A 16,938-nucleotide genomic window follows, 5' to 3' on the forward strand; every position below is an offset into this window, starting at 1 on the left:
GGATTAAATAACAATGGGACATCTTAAAACAATGAAAGATGAGATTTAATGTGGCTAAAAACTAATTAAGACGCATTGGTAAAGAAACATGACTCAGTAAATAAGATATAATTCACATTAATCTAAAATGGAAGAGGATTGTTGTAAAATTGTAGCAAAATGGAATGTTCTGCCTTATTGCATTTAATTCTGGGTCCACTTTTGTTGTTTTTATTCGTATGGCTGTATGGTAACTCAAGTCTCACTGTACCAATTGGTGCATGTGACAATAAATGTAACTTGAACTTGTGTATAACAGTGGTTAAAATGCATTCCAAACTAGGTATAAGTAAACATAGAAACATAGAAAATAGGTGCAGGAGTAGGCCATTCGGCCCTTCAAGCCTGCACCGCCATTCAATATGATCATGGCTGATCATCCAACTCAGTATCCTGTACCTGCCTTCTCTCCATACCCCCTGATCCCTTTAGCCACAAGGGCCACATCTAACTCCCTCTTAAATATAGCCAATGAACTGGCCTCAACTACCTTCTGTGGCAGAGAATTCCACAGATTCTTTACGTAACATTATAAGTAACATTACAAATTTCTAATGTACCTATATAGAAGGATCCCGACTCAAAATGTTCATTCCTCTGCAGTTGTTGCCTGACCCGCTGAGTTTCTCCAGCACATTGTTTTTTGCTAGAGGGTGTAGTTTGCGAGACCATATGGATAAAGAACTGAGCTAAAAATAAAAATCAATATTTATTGGTGCAGTTTCCAGAAAGATGAAATAACAGCAGCACGGAAGAGAGCCTGGTGAAATGGAAGAGCAGGATATATAGATTGAAATACAGATTTTCAGTTTGTTAAATATACCACCTTGTGTTGAAAAATATGGATAATGGGTAGTTGCATTACTCTGTGCAGTATTATGCTCAAACAAAGAATCTGAGAAAGTAGATAAAATATCGCCTCCAGCATTTAAGAAACCAAGAGACCAGTGATAAAGAAGGTAGTGCAAATAAAATAGGATAGTGATGTAATATGATTTACCTGTGTAAATTGACAATATAAATTGTTGAGATTAGATTGTACAAGAGATTCAAGGGAATTGAAATGAAAGGATATAAGGTAAGGCACAATGTGATTAGGACTGCTTGTGTCAAGGGAAGACACTGGTCTTTCAGCAGTTTATCACTTTGTACAGACTCTTGGCATCCTAAATCACATTTTGTAATTTTAAATTGTTTTATGAAATTATTGTTAATATTAAAATTGGAAGCTCATCATGTTTACATGTCATTTGATTATTGTGTATATTCCAGGAAGGGGGAATATAAAAGATTTGTAATATGCAAATATCTACAAATTCAGCATCAGATATTTAACGTTGCATTTGGATTAAAAAAAGTATTTACTCCATGGTAGAGATAACTGATTGTGGTTAAGACTAGGGACTGCTAAAAAGAGGAAGATGAAGTCCCAAGAACATCCCCTTCCTCAGTGATGGCAGAGCCTAGCATGTGAGTACTAAAGACCAGGCTGAAGCATTCACAGCCATGTTTAGCCAGAAGTACAGCGTAGATGATTCATCATCTGATTCATCTTCCTTCTGAGATTCCCCACTCTCACAGAAACTAGTACTGAGTCAATTCTAATTACAGCACATGATATCGAGAAGCAGCTGAATACACTGGATAGCATTGATACTACACAGCATCCCTGCTGCAGATCTGAGGTCTGGCTGCTACAAAACAAATTCCGTTTCCAGCCAAGTTATTCCAGTGTGATTGCAATAGTACCAGCCATCTGATGGTGTGGAATATTGTTGAGGTATATCGTGTTTGCAAAAAGCAGGATAAGTCCAATTTGGCTAATTACCACCCAGTCAGTCTGCTTTCAATTATGAGCAATGTTATATTGCGTGTCCTTGATTATCCTGTCAAGTAGCACAATCACCAATTAATTATAGGGTTAATAAGGCAGAGCTGCAGGCGTTATACATACGGATTTCAGCAAGACATTTGACAAGTTTCCACATGGTAGGCTGCTCCGGAAGGTTAGATCATATGAGATCTAAGTGGAGCTGGCTGTCTGGATAGAAAATAAGCTTCATGGAAGGAGGCCATGGATGGTGGAAAGTTGTTTTTCGGACTGGAGACATGTGACTAGTGGTGTGCCTCAGGGTTCGGTGCTGGGCCATTGCTGTTTGTCAGCTATATCAATGTTTAAGAATGTAAAAGGTATCATTAGTAAGTTGGCAGAGTAGATGGTATTGTAGATAGAAGATGGTTGTCAGAACTTGCAGCAGGATGTTGATTGGTTGGGCAGGCAGGCAGAGGAATAGTTGATTGTTTAATAATGCAAGATGTTGCTTTTCGGCAAGCCTAACCAGAGCAGGATCTTCACAGTGAAGGGCAGTGTTCTGGGGAGTGTTGTAAAGCAGATGAATCTCGGAGTATAGATACATATTTCCTTGATAGTGGTAGATAACGTGGTCAAGAAAGCTATTGGCAAATTGGCCTTCATCGGTCAGAGTATTGAGTATAGATATTAGAAGGTTATGTTATAGTTATACAAGACATTGGTGAAGCGACATTAGAGTATTGTGTTCAGTTTTTGGTCACCCTGTTATTAGAAATATCTTGGCTGGAAAGGGTGTGGGGAAGATTTATGAGGATGTTGTCAGGACTCAAGGACCTGTGTTTAGGGAGACTGAGCAAACTAAGACATTATTCCTTGGAGTGCTGGATGATGATCTTATAGAGATGTATAAGATTATGCGAGGAATAGTTAGGATAAATGCATGGTGTTTTATCCAGAGTAGCAGAATTGAAGGATGGAGATTTAAAGTGAAGGGAGAAGATTTAATAGGAATTTGAAGGACAATTTTTTTTACACAAGTAGTGGACGGTATGAGGAGCTGTCAGAGGAGTTAGTTGAGACAGGTGCTCCATCCTTTCCTCATAAGACAACTTGCTAATTCTAGTTATTAGACCAGTAAACACTCTTTGAACAGCTTTCAATACCTTAATATCCCAAGGAGACCAATTTGCTCTTGATGTGTCTTATAGTTAAAATAGATGATAGCATTCTCTTAGTTTTCCTGATATTTGCACCTGCACACGTCTTTTAAAGATCACTGACATTCTGAGCCCTGCCGGAGCTCTGCCATCTGTCTGATGTAAATAATGTGATTTTATGTCTCCTGGCAAAATAGACAGTTTACCATTTTCTCACTTTTTACTCCTATATAATTTATCCGTTCTTTAGTTTAGAGATACAGTGCGGAAACAGATCCTTTGGACCACCGTGTCCGCGTTGACCAGTGATCCCTGCATACTATACTATCCTACACACACTAGGGACAATTTACAATTATACCAGGCCAGTTAACCTACAAACCTGTACGTCTTTGGAATGTGGGAGGAAACCAGAGATCCCAGAGAAATTCCCTGGCGGGTCATGGGGGGGAAACATACAAATGCCGTACAGACAAGCATCCGTAGTCAGGATCGAACGCTGTCTGACACTGGCACTGTAAGGCAGTAACTCTACTACTGCGTCATGGTGCCATCTTGTAAATTTTGTAATCTCCTTGGGTCTTTGTCATTTGATTTACTACCTATCTTTAAAATAACAGCAAATTTAGTCCACGTCTTTGGTGCCATCATCAAGTAATTTATATAAATTGTGAAAAAGTTGTGTTGTAATAGGACTTGCACTGCAGTGTTTAAAGCTGGTGGAAAAACAGAAATTATGCCAACGCTAAACCTGTAACACAGATGTACCAAAAGCTTTTTTTTTTGGCTGGAAAATATCACATTTGGCTGTACTCAAGGATACATAGAGGGGGTGAGGTTAGTTTCACTGGTGTTTTAATTTAACGGACGAGAAAATTTCACAATGGGGATTTCAAGACTTGGTGAAACTTCTGGCCTTTGCCTTTCAAATAGTGATTGTATTTTCTGTACAGGACTTATCTTTGAATACATCAATTAGTCTAACTTAGGAGTCATTTTACTTTGTAAATCATTAACATGGGTGACAAGAAAATGCCACTTGATTTTCTGAGCTGAATCTCTTTGACATTCCATCTAAAATGTAAAATTGCTTGAATAAGATGCGTAATGGACATAGTTTCTTCCATCATCATTCTGTATTTATATATAATTTTATAATGTTGATACATAACTGAAGTCATTGCTTATTTTTGAATAGGTCAAATGTATCCACAGTACCAGCAACCAGGATATACACCTCAGCCACAGCAACCACAGGCTCAGCCACACTATGGAGCACCATACCCAGGTGAGTGGAGCACAATACAAGGATGAAGTCTTCAGCACTGCATTGAATTCTGGACCTTTTTACAGAAGTACTGTCTTTGATATTTTTGGTAATTTTTGTTGAACATGGAAAGGAAATGGGGTGGATATCCAGTTCTTTTTTAAGCAACTAACTAATATAAAAACATTAAAATAGGATAAATAATGTGCAAAAACATTAATAGTTCCAGGTGATAATCCCATAAAATATTGATATGTGGAAAGAACAGTAGTATTGGCAGTATTGTCACAAATGTCACCTTTAAAAATACAGCAATAGAGAACCCAAATGTTTTTCCCAGATAGGGTGTGTACCTGCATCTGTACCGTTGTGGGTTTGCACCCTTTCCTTCGGTAGTGATTCCAGTGGCTCAATTATATTAAGCAGCGCTGCTTCCAAAATAAAACTGAAAGTCTGATTTTAAGAAGTGGAGATTTCCTATGATAGTTCCAGAGATGAGGGACTTTAATTACCTGGATAGAATAGAGGCGCAAGGTTTATTCTTCTCGGAACAAGTTTAATATGGGTCTGATTGAATTATTTAAACCTATGAAGAGTTTTGACAAAGAACATAGCACAGTACAGCACAGGAACCGGCTCACAATGTGCTGAAAATGATGCCCAGCTGAACTTATTTCACCTGCCTGAACATGATCCATATCCCTCCATATCCTGCACTTCCATGTGCCTATCTAAAGACCTCTTGAATGCCACTTTCATCCACCATCACCCTTTGGCAATGCGTTCCAGCACACCCTATGTAAAAGAAAAACTTGCCCCACACTTCTCCATTAAACCTTCCCCTTCTCACCATATGGCTATGACCTCTAGTGTTGGACATTTCCACCCAGGGAAACATGTTCTAACTACCCTATCTATGCCTCTCGTAATTTTATATACCTCAATCAACTCTCCCCTCAACCTCAATTTTTCCAGAGAAATAATCCAAGTCTATCTAACTTTTCCCTGTAGCTGAAACCCTCTAATTCAAACAGCATTCTGGTAAATCTCCTCTGCACCCTCTCAAGCTTCCACATCTTTCCTGTAATAGGGCAAAAAGAATTGTATGCAGTACTCCAAATGCGACCTAATCAAAGTCCCATAGCTTCATTATGACTTCCTGACTCTTCTATTCAATGCCCCTAGCAATAAAGGCAAGCATACCATATGCCTTATGTAAGAAGGAACTGCAGATGCTGGTTGACACCGAAGATAAACACAAATTGCTGGAGTAACTCAGTGGGGCAGGCAGCATCTCTGGTTAGAAGGAACGGGTGACGTTTCGGGTTGAGCCTTCTTTGCCAATCTATCTTTGTGTGACCACCTTTAGTGAGCTATGAACTTGCACTCCAATATTCCTCTGCATATCAATGCTGTTTAGGGTTTTGGCATTAACTGTATGCTCTCTCCTTACATTCAACCTCCAAATGTGGGACACCTCGCACTTGCTCGGGTTAAATTCCGTTTATCGTTTTTCCACCCATTTCTGCTGCTCATCTATATACCACTGTATCTTATGTCAGACTTCCTCACTGTCTGCAACTTCTTTAATTTTTTTGTCATCAGCAAACTTGCTTACCAACCCATCTAGCTTTATGTCTAGTTCATTTATATATATCACAAACCTTTTCCTTGATAATAGAGGACGTAGAATGGAGATACCAGGCAAAAGAATGCAAAGTAACGAGAGGAGAAACATTTTTCTGCAGAAAGTGGTTAGAATCTGGTGGGTTGTTAGAAGCTATCATAATGTTTAGTTAAGGCATATTAAATTATGCCTTTCAAGAGCAAACTCGATAAACTTCAACGTTGAGATTCTGGTTATATATAGGAAATTGCACCCAAAACTGGGGGAAACAGCCAACATAATCAAGGACTTTTTTCAACCCCAGTCAATCCTTCTTCTCCTCTCCTGTAGGGAAAAGCACACTAAAGCTTCAAAGCACATATCACATATTCACAGACAGATTTCCCCCTGCTATTATCAGACTACTGAATGGTTCTCTCGTGAACTAGGGTGTAGTCCTGATCTTATAACCTATCTCATTTTGGCCCTTGCACTTCGTTTAATCTGCACTTTTTCTGTAACTGTAACTCTATAATACAGTCAAGCTATATTCTGCACTCTGGTATTTTTCTCTTTGCACATTCGTTATCCTTGTGTATATTCTTCAACTGAATAGCACGCACAGAGTTTTTCACTGTGGGTCGATACATGCGATAATATTAACCCAATATCAAATGTGGTTGAATTGTTGGTTGAATAGCTGAGGTTACTGCTAAACTAGACTTTGGTATAATCAAAACCATAGGAGGGTAAGGCAGATGAATTTGGCCCATGGATTGTATAGAAAAATGGCTGAGAGAGGATCAGGACTGGCAATTTAATGTTCTTTATGTAGACTAAGTTGAGAGTTGAGATCATTCAGTGAGGTTTATGAGAAACAATCCAGGACATCATCAGAGCAGTGGACATCCAGGAACTTGAAGCAGTTTATTTTGTCCACTTCCATCCCACCGATGAAATCAGCCTTCATTGTTAAATACGCTCTTCCTAATGTTACAAACAAATGCTGGACTGTTTATTCCTGTGTGGATTTTATTGGGTATATTATTGAAAACTGTTGAGAAATCTAACACTTTGCATTTTCTACACTAAGAAAATATTTACTTCTCTGTATTTGATGCCACCTCTAAAATATTTAACTGCACCTCTATTGTAGAGTTTGAATAGCTTTCAGGAAAACAAAATGAAAACAAATTTTAATGAGTGAACTTTTGTCATCCACTTTAGTCAGGAGGCAGACAACATCTGTGGAGGGAATGCATAGGTGACGTTTTGGGTCGGGACTCGTCTTCAGACTGATTGTTGTCGGTCAGGACCTCAAAGGTAGTAATCTCTGGATTACTTCCCGTGCTAGTGAGAGCAGAAATAGAAGGATAAGCCAAATTAATGCCTGGCTGAGGAGCTGGTGCAGGAGATAAGGATTCAGGCTCAATGTTCCAGGGGACAGATAATACAGTAGTTAAGCTGGAAGCAGTGCAAAGAAGATTTAGGAGTATTGGCCAGGCGCAGGCAAGTGGGACTCATTTGGTTAGGCAACTTGGTCGGCATGGATGGTTTGAGCCAAAGCCAGTTGATTCACATGGTCTATATGGGCTTTCCTTTTAATTGCACTCACAAAGAGCAGAATATGACATTGGTGCTCTATGTTGCAGTATTTATTTCCTTATTCAAATATTGCTGTGGGTATTTAACGCAGTTGGCTCTTTCAATTTGAGTATGTTGCAGGCTTCATGGGATAGAGTGAGGCCCAGTCACTGCAGATGGCTGCACTTGTAAAGAACTAATGAATGTGCTAATTGAAATAAATCAATGTTTGTTATTAATCTGCCTTTGAGGAGCAAGGAGTGAATAGGCATCTTGAATTTTATGTTTGAACATGACAATCACCATGGTAAATACTTTACCCTTTAATGTTTTCATTATCACATACAATTTATCATGGCTTTGCTTGTATTTGCATTGTTCCTTTGCCGACAATCATGGTTTTTATGCGTCATTTACAGCAGATGAGGGGATGCATGGCAGATGCAGTATAATGTGGATAAATGTGAGGTTATCCACTTTGGTGGCTAAAACAGGAAAGTAGACTATTATCTGAATGGTGGCCGATTAGGAAAAGGGGAGATGCAACGAGATCTGGGTGTCATGGTACACCAGTCATTGAAAGTAGGCATGCAGGTGCAGCAGGGAGCAGGGAGGTTCTACTGCAGTTGTACAGGGTCTTGGTGAGACCACACCTGGAGTATTGCGTACAGTTTTGGTCTCCTAATCTGAGGAAAGACATTCTTGCCTTAGAGGGAGTACAGAGAAGGTTCACCAGACTGAATCCTGGGATGTCAGGACTTTCATATGAAGAAAGACTGGTGAGACTCGGCTTGTACTCGGTAGAATTTAGAAGATTGAGGGGGGGTCTTATAGAAACTTACAAAATTCTTAAGGGGTTGGACAGGCTAGATACAGGAAGATTGTTCCCGATGTTGGGGAAGTCCAGAACAAGGGGTCACAGTTTGAGGATAAGGGGGAAGCCTTTTAGGACCGAGATGAGAAAAACATTTTTCACACAGAGAGTGGTGAATCTCTGGAATTCTCTACCACAGAAGGTAGTTGAGGCCAGTTCATTGGCTATATTTAAGAGGGAGTTAGATGTGGCCCTTGTGGCTAAGGGGATCAGGGGGTATGGAGAGAAGGCAGATACGGGATACTGAGTTGAATGATCAGCCATGATCATATTGAATGGCGGTGCAGGCTCGAAGGGCCTACTCCTGCACCTATTTTCTATGTTTCTATAAGGCTGATTGAAATTGCACAAACATCACACAAAACTGAAAGCTTTCTAATCTGCTTTCCGGCAATATAAATTTCTCAATATAAAGAAAGAGAGTATATGGCCATAGTATTGGAATGTTAAACATGAATTCCTGATTAAATTCAAATCTTTACACATTGTACATCTTGATCACTAAAGTCATTGTAAGCAGGAATTCCTGATGTGCAGTAGAAGTGCGCATGAGACATTGTTTTATTAAGTGTTTCATTTTAAATGTTATATAAGTGCTCTTTCTCTATCATTGATTTGAAGCCTCAAAACCTTAAATCGAATGATGATCCAGCAAAGTGCTGTTTTCAGAAAACCCCAGTGATAGGGCTGCACATCTCAAGGCAGTGGCTGAAGAATATTTTTGTGTGAAAATCTCAGCTTCATTACTTTGTGATTGTACTAAATAATACTGAATGCTATCAGCTTTGGAATTAAAGTTCAATGAGTTTGTGCATAGACCTGAACATTCAACAATAGATCTCAATTGAGGAACTCGAACCTTTTGGACATTATGTTACGTACCTAGATTTGCGGATTTACTGGTTGATCACTTTATGTTTGGCATGTTGAAGCCATACCATGGAATCTATTTTCCTGTTGTTAAGCTTGCTCATTTTTCTATTTCTGCCTTTACAGCTTACAGCCAACCAGCATCATCCCAGCAACCGGCTCCACAATTTCAAGCTTTCAATCAGCAAGCATCCCAAGCTCCTGCCCCTGGATTCTCCACTCAAGCCCAGCAAGTGCCATCACAGCCTCCCCAGCAGTTCCAAGCAGGTTCCTTCACACCACAGAATTATACAACGCAAGCTTCTCAGCCAGCTAATTACACCATGCCTCCAGGCTCCCAGCCTGGTATAGCTCCAAATCAACCAGGGAGTTACCAGCCAAGGCCAGGATTCACATCTTCCCCAGGTAGCAACGTGACTCCACCACCATCGGGATCAAATCCGTATGCACGTAATCGTCCCCCATTTGCTCAAGGGTATACCCAGCCTGGGCCAGGGTATCGATAAGCTGCTGCAGTTGTTCAGAAAGCTGCAAGCAAACCTATTGTCCGAGGTAATAATTTCCATCCATCGCACACCAGGTGCAAACCATTTATTGATTTGGAAACAATTTATAATCTAAAGCTGTGCAAGCCTTCTAGTAACTTCTGAATAATGGATTTTGTTTGCTGAGGAAAGAGACCAAATAGATTTGTTTTCTTATTTTCTGCTTTCAAATTTATCAGCATCATAGCGTAAAATTATTTTCTTGAGACACTACTTAAACGTGTTGTGATTTTGATCTTGTAGATTGCCTTGGCAAAAGAACAGTAAGTAATAAAATGATAGTTTGTAAGTAGGCCACAAATGCGATTCATTTTTATTGTTAAATGATTAACAAATGTACTAATTGAAGTAAAATTCAAAGTAATATGTACAAATTAATATTCTCTTGCAAAACTAAATAAAATGATTTAAATCAATAATTGGTTACATTGCAGTTTATTTCTTGTCTGGTCTATAACTTTCCTGTAGTTTGGTTTTAACGTACATTGGATAATTTGTTCATTTTCTTAATCCAAGGCAGAGATAATTATGAGGTTTAGTAACACATATTCGCGCATCTAACTATCTGCACTGCTGCTGGGCTATTCATAAATCTCAGTGCTGAAGCATTGTCCCACTTAAGAGATAAACCAGACGCACTGCATCTGTCCTCAGCTTTATGGCAGGTTAAGCTGGAGTAATAATTCTGACTCGATTAATGATGACTGTGTTGCTTCTTTGTAATAAATAGATGAGATTGTTACCAATGTATTGGCAGATCAGCAATTTAGGCATTTATTTTGTGCCTGGCCATATCTCTCCATATACATATAAGATGCTTCACGGATGTTTGACTGAAGTCAAACAAGAAGATACCCATACTGACATCCAGTACAATATTGATAAGTGATCTAGTCCTGGCAGTGCCACTGAATGGATGAGATGGTAAACTATGGATCTGTTTGATACGTGCAGGGAAGGTAAAAGATACTACGGTACAATTTTGGAGAATTGTTTGTTGCACTGTACTGGCTAATATTTATTCTTAAATTCACGCAACAACTAGATAATCTGTTTTAATAATCATGCTGCCGTTCATGGGAGCTTTCGATGTACAAATTGGCTGCTATGCTTCCAGCAACAAAGACTACAATTCAGGAGTTTCCAAACGACTTTTTAAGTTGTGAAAAGCATCCTAATAAAGAAGGAATCAGTATTTTTCAAAGATAAAGCAATTATAGTGCAGTGTCTATAAAATTGTGAACTTTTTCATTAATTTCACATATTTGCTAAAGTTGCCTTTTGAATTAGATTCCAGCAAGAATGGATTATATGTGTGCATGTTTATTCAGTCATAACACTGTCAGGTAATAAGTTTCACGTTAAATTTTACATTTTAATTATATTTTATTCTCAAGAGTATGACAGCATTAATGACTGCTGCAAGCAGCCTTGCAAAATTTATCAAAAACTCTGCATAAGTAAGGCTGCTGACAATCTAAATACAAACTGCAGCCATCATTTTACAAATAAATTTGTTACTAACAATGTCACATGGGGGGAAAAAAACTATATATTAGTATGCATTACTTAACCTATAGTATTCATTTGTGATTGGAATATGAGGCAAAACCCACCACAAATCTTGAATAAATTGCAAGGCCAACAAAGCTAAATGTCTGAGCATTTGTTAATGTTTGGCACCTGAACACCAGTTATGTGGAGAGTTGGTTACAAATTTGTCTGTGCTTTTAGCAATTTGGAGCAGAGGTTGACAATGAACCTTTTTATATGGATTCTTAGAAATGGTGCTTGAGTTTTTTTTAAAGTTGTGGTAATTGAGTATTTTGAAGATTATGTTTGTTTGCTAGTTTGCAATAATGGGGATTCTGTTGGGACCTGGATAAATGCTTTACAACTCTGTTCTACAAAAGCTTGATTAGATACCTGTTAGACGGGCTGGTTGGACAATCTAAAACTGGCAATTTTAGACTTTTGGTGCTAGATTTCCCCCCAGTCTACCACAATGAACAGCCATTTATTATTAACTTTTAAACAGGCATATAGATTTTATGTAGTCTGGTGTTTCCATTAAGTTCTTAGAATACTTGCTACACTGTTTAAAAAATAATGAAATGCTTTTGTGATGTGCATGAACAGATGAGCAAACATCTCTAAGGAAAGGAGATAAATGTTGATAATTAAGGATTTGGATTCGGATGCATCCAAACATCTGGCAGCTAAGCATCACTGCATGTGCTGAGACATTTGATTGGAGATGTCAACTCACCAGTATGAGCATACTCAGATGTTTGGTGCTGAGCATCTTTGTGAGCTATGCGGGTAATTCAGCCTTAAGCATGTAAAAAAAGTGCTCGAGCAAAGCTGCTTACAATGTAAATGCTAATTGCAGACATCTTTTTAAAAAAAAACTATAGCAATGCCCCTCTCCATTTGTCATAAGAATACAAGGGAATAAAGTATCTGAAACTACTGAAAGAAAACCCGCAAGAGAAACAGTAGTAAGCATCATTAAGTGGATGTGTGTATGTTTGTTAGCCTACAATTTCTGCGAGCACTATTGTAATTGGATGGTTCCAGGGGGTTATTTGTGGATGTACATTCTGGTATGCTCACCATAATGTGGATATATATATACATGCATTACCAAAAAAAAATTACAAATTGGATGTGCAAAACATATCCTGGTTGTAAATGTTTTGTTCAGTACTGAATAGAATAAGATGGTAATCAGCTAAACGAGCAGAAACAAGGCATGTTCCCACACGTGCCTGCTTTCAATACATCTTTTGAACAATGCAACACATCAACTACATAATTATTTGGGTACATTTGGTACATGAATCGTCTGCTCTTCAGGGTACACAATGAGAGTAATTTTTTCCATTCCATTCCTGAAGCTCACTTGTTACAATACATCTAAATTAAAAAAAACTTCTCCAACAATTTGAATAGAACTTACAATTTATGTTCTGTTTTTAAATACATTCCTGATAAATAACATTTAAACAATTATATTCAGAACTGATGGTATAGGGAGCCAGCTTCCCGATATCAAAAATTGTGTTTTCAAAGAAATATTAGGGGGTTTGTTCTGATAAATAAAGCAAACTGAAGGACGTATTGACTAAGTAGCCTGTTTAAGATTCCAAAATCCTGGGCAGTGCTACAGTTTATTTACAGCACTATGTGCCAATAGTGAGCACTGATTTATTTTAATATATTTAGAAGTTTGTATCACTTTTCCAATGGCCACAACTACTTTGAAAGTAGCACATATTTATATCATCTGGCCTTTTTAATAAGTGAAAGCTGGTTAGAAAATTGCTTCAATATCTTGTTGATGTCCCTCTTTACTGCCCATCTGTGTGGTTATTTACTTGAAAGGCATTTTGGTGTGGAATAACTTCAATTATGTGCCTTGGAATGGGTACAGTTCACTTTGTACCACATTATTTAAGCATTTTAATGCGGCTTAAAAATAACACTCCATAAATCACATGGTCTATTTGAATCTTACATTGAATACAAGGAACCATATCAATACAATATAACAACTCAGTTCCTTTGGTCTTTCCTTTTTCTTGATTGCTTGTGTAGCAGTTGATTCACCATTGCCCAGGTATGGCTATACCACATTCATACCAATGGACGTAGTGGATGTGTGTTTGCCCACCTATTGTGCCAAACATAACTGGCTCCTGGCGAACACTTCGATAAAAACCTAAGGATTGAAAGATTAACAAGTGCCTCAGTAACACGAGTTTAAATGGCAATGAACATTAGGACTGATATTTCCTTCTCAATGTAGCAACGTAGCATGCAACACGTAGCCTGTTGCATACCATTCGCAACAAAATGTATTCAGGGCATAATTTTACACAGAAGGTTAAATATAGTATTGATCTGGGGCTCCTTAAATACAGTTTCTGTATCCAGTTGGTGAGTGCTGCAAATTGGAAAATACATTGAAGCATTTCCAAATTCATTTTTCCTAAATGATACAGAACACAGAAACCCCAGAAGAAAAATAAACATGCAAAGCATTAATTATAACACTCAATACTTCTATAAGAATTTGCCAAAAAATATTAAGCTAATATTGTGTTTCTAGTCAAACTACCCTGTCCAGGTCCTGGATGTTGTGCAGACATGCTGGCAGTTTTGCATGCAACTGCTAGCATTTCATCACAGACATGGGAAGTTTATGATTGTCACCCTTGATCTGCAAATGTGACTGTTCAAAACTAGCAAACAGCAGTTCCCCTGCACGTTCCCAACTGCACCTCAATGTTGGACTCCTCAATTCACATTAGGCAGGAAATGGTGTTGAGTAGCCTGATGGGACTGAAGGCTGATGAATCCCCAGGGCCTGATGGCCTACATCCCAGGGTACTTAAGGAAGTGACTCTAGAAATTGTGGATGCATTGGTGATCATTTTCCAATGTTCTATAGATTCAGGATCAGTTCCAGTGGATTGGAGGGTAGCTAATGTTATCTCACTTTTTAAGAAAGGCAGGAGAGAAAAAACGGAATTATAGACCAGTTAGCCTGACATCGGTGGTGGGGAAGATGCTGGAGTCAATTATAAAAGATGAAGAGTAGGGATAAACGATTCCCTTTCAGAATGGCAGGATGTGCCCAGTGGGGTACCGCAAGGCTCGGTGCTGGGACCGCAGCTATTTACAATATACATTAATGATTTAGACGACGGGATTTAAAGTAACATTAGCGAATTTGCAGATGACACAAAGCTGGGCAGCAGCGTGAACTGTGAGGAGGATGCTATGAGAATGTAGGGTGACTTAGACAGGTTGGGTGAGTGGAAAAATGCATGGCAGATGCAGTTTAATGTGGTTAAATGTGAGGTTATCCACTTTGGTGGCAAAAATAGGAAGGCAAATTATTATCTGAATTTTGTCGTTGGGATAAGGAGAAGTACAACGAGATCTGGGGGGTCCTTGTTCATCAGTCACTGAAAGTAAGCATGCAGGTACAGCAGGAAATGAAGAAAGCGAATGGCATGTTGGCCTTCATAACTAGAGGAGTTGAGTATAGGAGCAAAGAGGTCCTTCTGCAGTTGTACAGGGTCCTAGTGAGACCACACCTGGAGTATTGTGTGCAGTTTTTTCTCCAAATTTGAGGAAGAATATTCTTGCTATTGAGGGAGTGCAGCGTAGGTTCGCGAGGTTAATTCCTGGGATGATAGGACTGTCATATGTTGATAGAATGGTGTGGCTGGGCTTAGAATGATGAGAGGGGATCTTGTTGAAACATATAAGATTAAGGGTTTGAACACGCTAGAGGCAGGAAATATGTTTCTGATGTTGGGGGAGTCCAGAACCAGGGGCCACAGTTTAATAATAAGGGGTATGCCATTTAGAACGGAGATGAGGAAAAACCTTTTCACACAGAGGGTTGTGAATCTGTGGAATTCTCTGCCTCAGAAGTCAGTGGAGGCCAATTTTCTGGATGCTTTCAAGAGAGAGTTAGATAGAGCTATTAAAGATAGTGGAGTCAGGGGATATAGCGAGAATACAGGAACAGGGCACTGATTGTGGCTGATCAGCCATGATCATTTTGAATGGTGGTGCTGGCTGAAAGGGCCGAATGGCCTACTCCTGCACCTATTGTCTATTGAATCTACCATCCAACCTCTAAACTGCAGCAATTCCTTAGCATTTATGAGCGTCAACCGACTTAAAATACCTGGACCATTGATTTCAATATATGAAAATGGCTGCACGGGATAAAGTAACTTTTTGATATTTTTAATTATTTCTTGTTAATTTGAATGTTTTTGAAAAGGTTTTTGTTATTCACATTATAAAACATAGAAAATAGGTGCAGAAGTAGGCCATTCGACCCTTCGAGCCTGCACCGCCATTCAATATGATCATGGCTGATCATCCAACTCAGAAACACATGCATCCACATATACCTACCGAATTGGGTACAAAGACATAGATCTACCTCTTGCAAAGCTCATCTCTGGCTTTGTGCCACACAAAGTCAATGTGTTCAGGCACCCTTGCCTCCCTGCCACAAGCTCAGTCAGCCAGGACTTACGAAAGGAATATCTGACAGCACAGTTTCCAATCTGGCAGCATTTACAAAGCCAAAAAATAGGGAGAGTATTCATAAAACAACCTATCATTTTTCCCCAAGGAATATTTTAATTTTGAATATAGTAATGTTGGATGCTGCAGTAGTGGGTGTATTTATAGGTTTGAAGTCTCTTCTCTTCCCTTTGAGTAGAACAGTAGCATCTCTTGCAGAATTCATATCAAATTAAGGGTATATGTTCTGCTTCAGCCTGACTAATACTGAAAGTGGCCATTACCATAACAGCGTTTTCCTTTCTGTTAGATGGTCATGTACTTAATATGGAGCACAATTTTGGACAAGAAGAGCATAAGATTAGGTGACTATAATTACAAAGAATAAGCTCACCTTGTCTGATTGGCAGCTGTTCAGGAAGGAGATGTTCTCCTGTTCTACCATCCAAGAAAGAGTCCACAAACTGACAATGATCTTCCCCATGTCCTGATAGATCTCCTATGTTATAGAAAGTGCCTATTTTTTTTAAGAAGAAAGAATAGTATTTGATTAAATATTACAGCTGTGTTTTTTGCATCATTAAATTCAACATGAAGCTGTATGATGTATCTATTTCGGTGCAGAATTGGGAAAACACAAATTAAAGAAATTGGAATCACCTCCCCTCAATCTGATGTAAATTGGACATATGGTTCACATTGATCATTATGTGAATTCCACTCAAGTACATTTAGTTTTCATAACATTAAAAACCTAGAAACAATAAACTCTACTGGAAAACAGTTCCATAAATAATGTGATCTGATTTATAACGTGGAAAGTTAGTACCATGTACAAACACAGTTCTCCATTGCTGTGGTCTCACACACAGTATGCTTCCCAAATGGTCATTATGCTCAGCTACTCAGCTGGATGATGGAACTGGAATAATAAGAAACTGATTACACTTTCGGGTGAGGAAATTGACTAACATTTAGCCAAACAAGACTAACTAGCCAAACAATGAGTGCACGAGATTTTCTGTTTCATTTACTAAACCATCAGCTGAAGAAATGTTATTTCCATGAATAGTAGCTCTGAGTTTATAGCATTGCATGTGGCATCCAGCCATTGAGCCTTGTT

General features: G+C 38.7%; 2 protein-coding genes across 32 annotated transcripts in view; one reads left to right on the top strand and one right to left on the bottom strand.

The window, feature by feature from the left end:
• tfg (trafficking from ER to golgi regulator) overlaps nt 1–10,174 on the top strand; it is a 94,055-nt gene extending 83,881 nt beyond the window's left edge. For both annotated transcript variants that reach the window (XM_033032690.1, XM_033032689.1), the window contains 2 exons: nt 4,208–4,297; nt 9,337–10,174. In XM_033032690.1, coding sequence (XP_032888581.1) covers nt 4,208–4,297; nt 9,337–9,716 — 470 coding nt within the window. In that variant the 3' untranslated portion in view covers nt 9,717–10,174. The remainder of the gene's footprint in view (nt 1–4,207; nt 4,298–9,336) is intronic.
• Nucleotides 10,175–11,109: 935 nt separating this feature from the next.
• The window catches only part of LOC116980442 (ABI family member 3 binding protein), a 250,562-nt gene continuing 244,733 nt past the window's right edge, over nt 11,110–16,938 (bottom strand). For all 30 annotated transcript variants that reach the window (XM_033032679.1, XM_033032666.1, XM_033032680.1 and 27 more), the window contains 2 exons: nt 16,210–16,332; nt 11,110–13,479 (listed from right to left, as the gene is read on the bottom strand). In XM_033032679.1, coding sequence (XP_032888570.1) covers nt 13,364–13,479; nt 16,210–16,332 — 239 coding nt within the window. In that variant the 3' untranslated portion in view covers nt 11,110–13,363. The remainder of the gene's footprint in view (nt 13,480–16,209; nt 16,333–16,938) is intronic.

The sequence above is a fragment of the Amblyraja radiata genome, chromosome 14, assembly GCF_010909765.2.
Source record: "Amblyraja radiata isolate CabotCenter1 chromosome 14, sAmbRad1.1.pri, whole genome shotgun sequence".
Lineage (NCBI taxonomy): Eukaryota > Metazoa > Chordata > Chondrichthyes > Rajiformes > Rajidae > Amblyraja > Amblyraja radiata.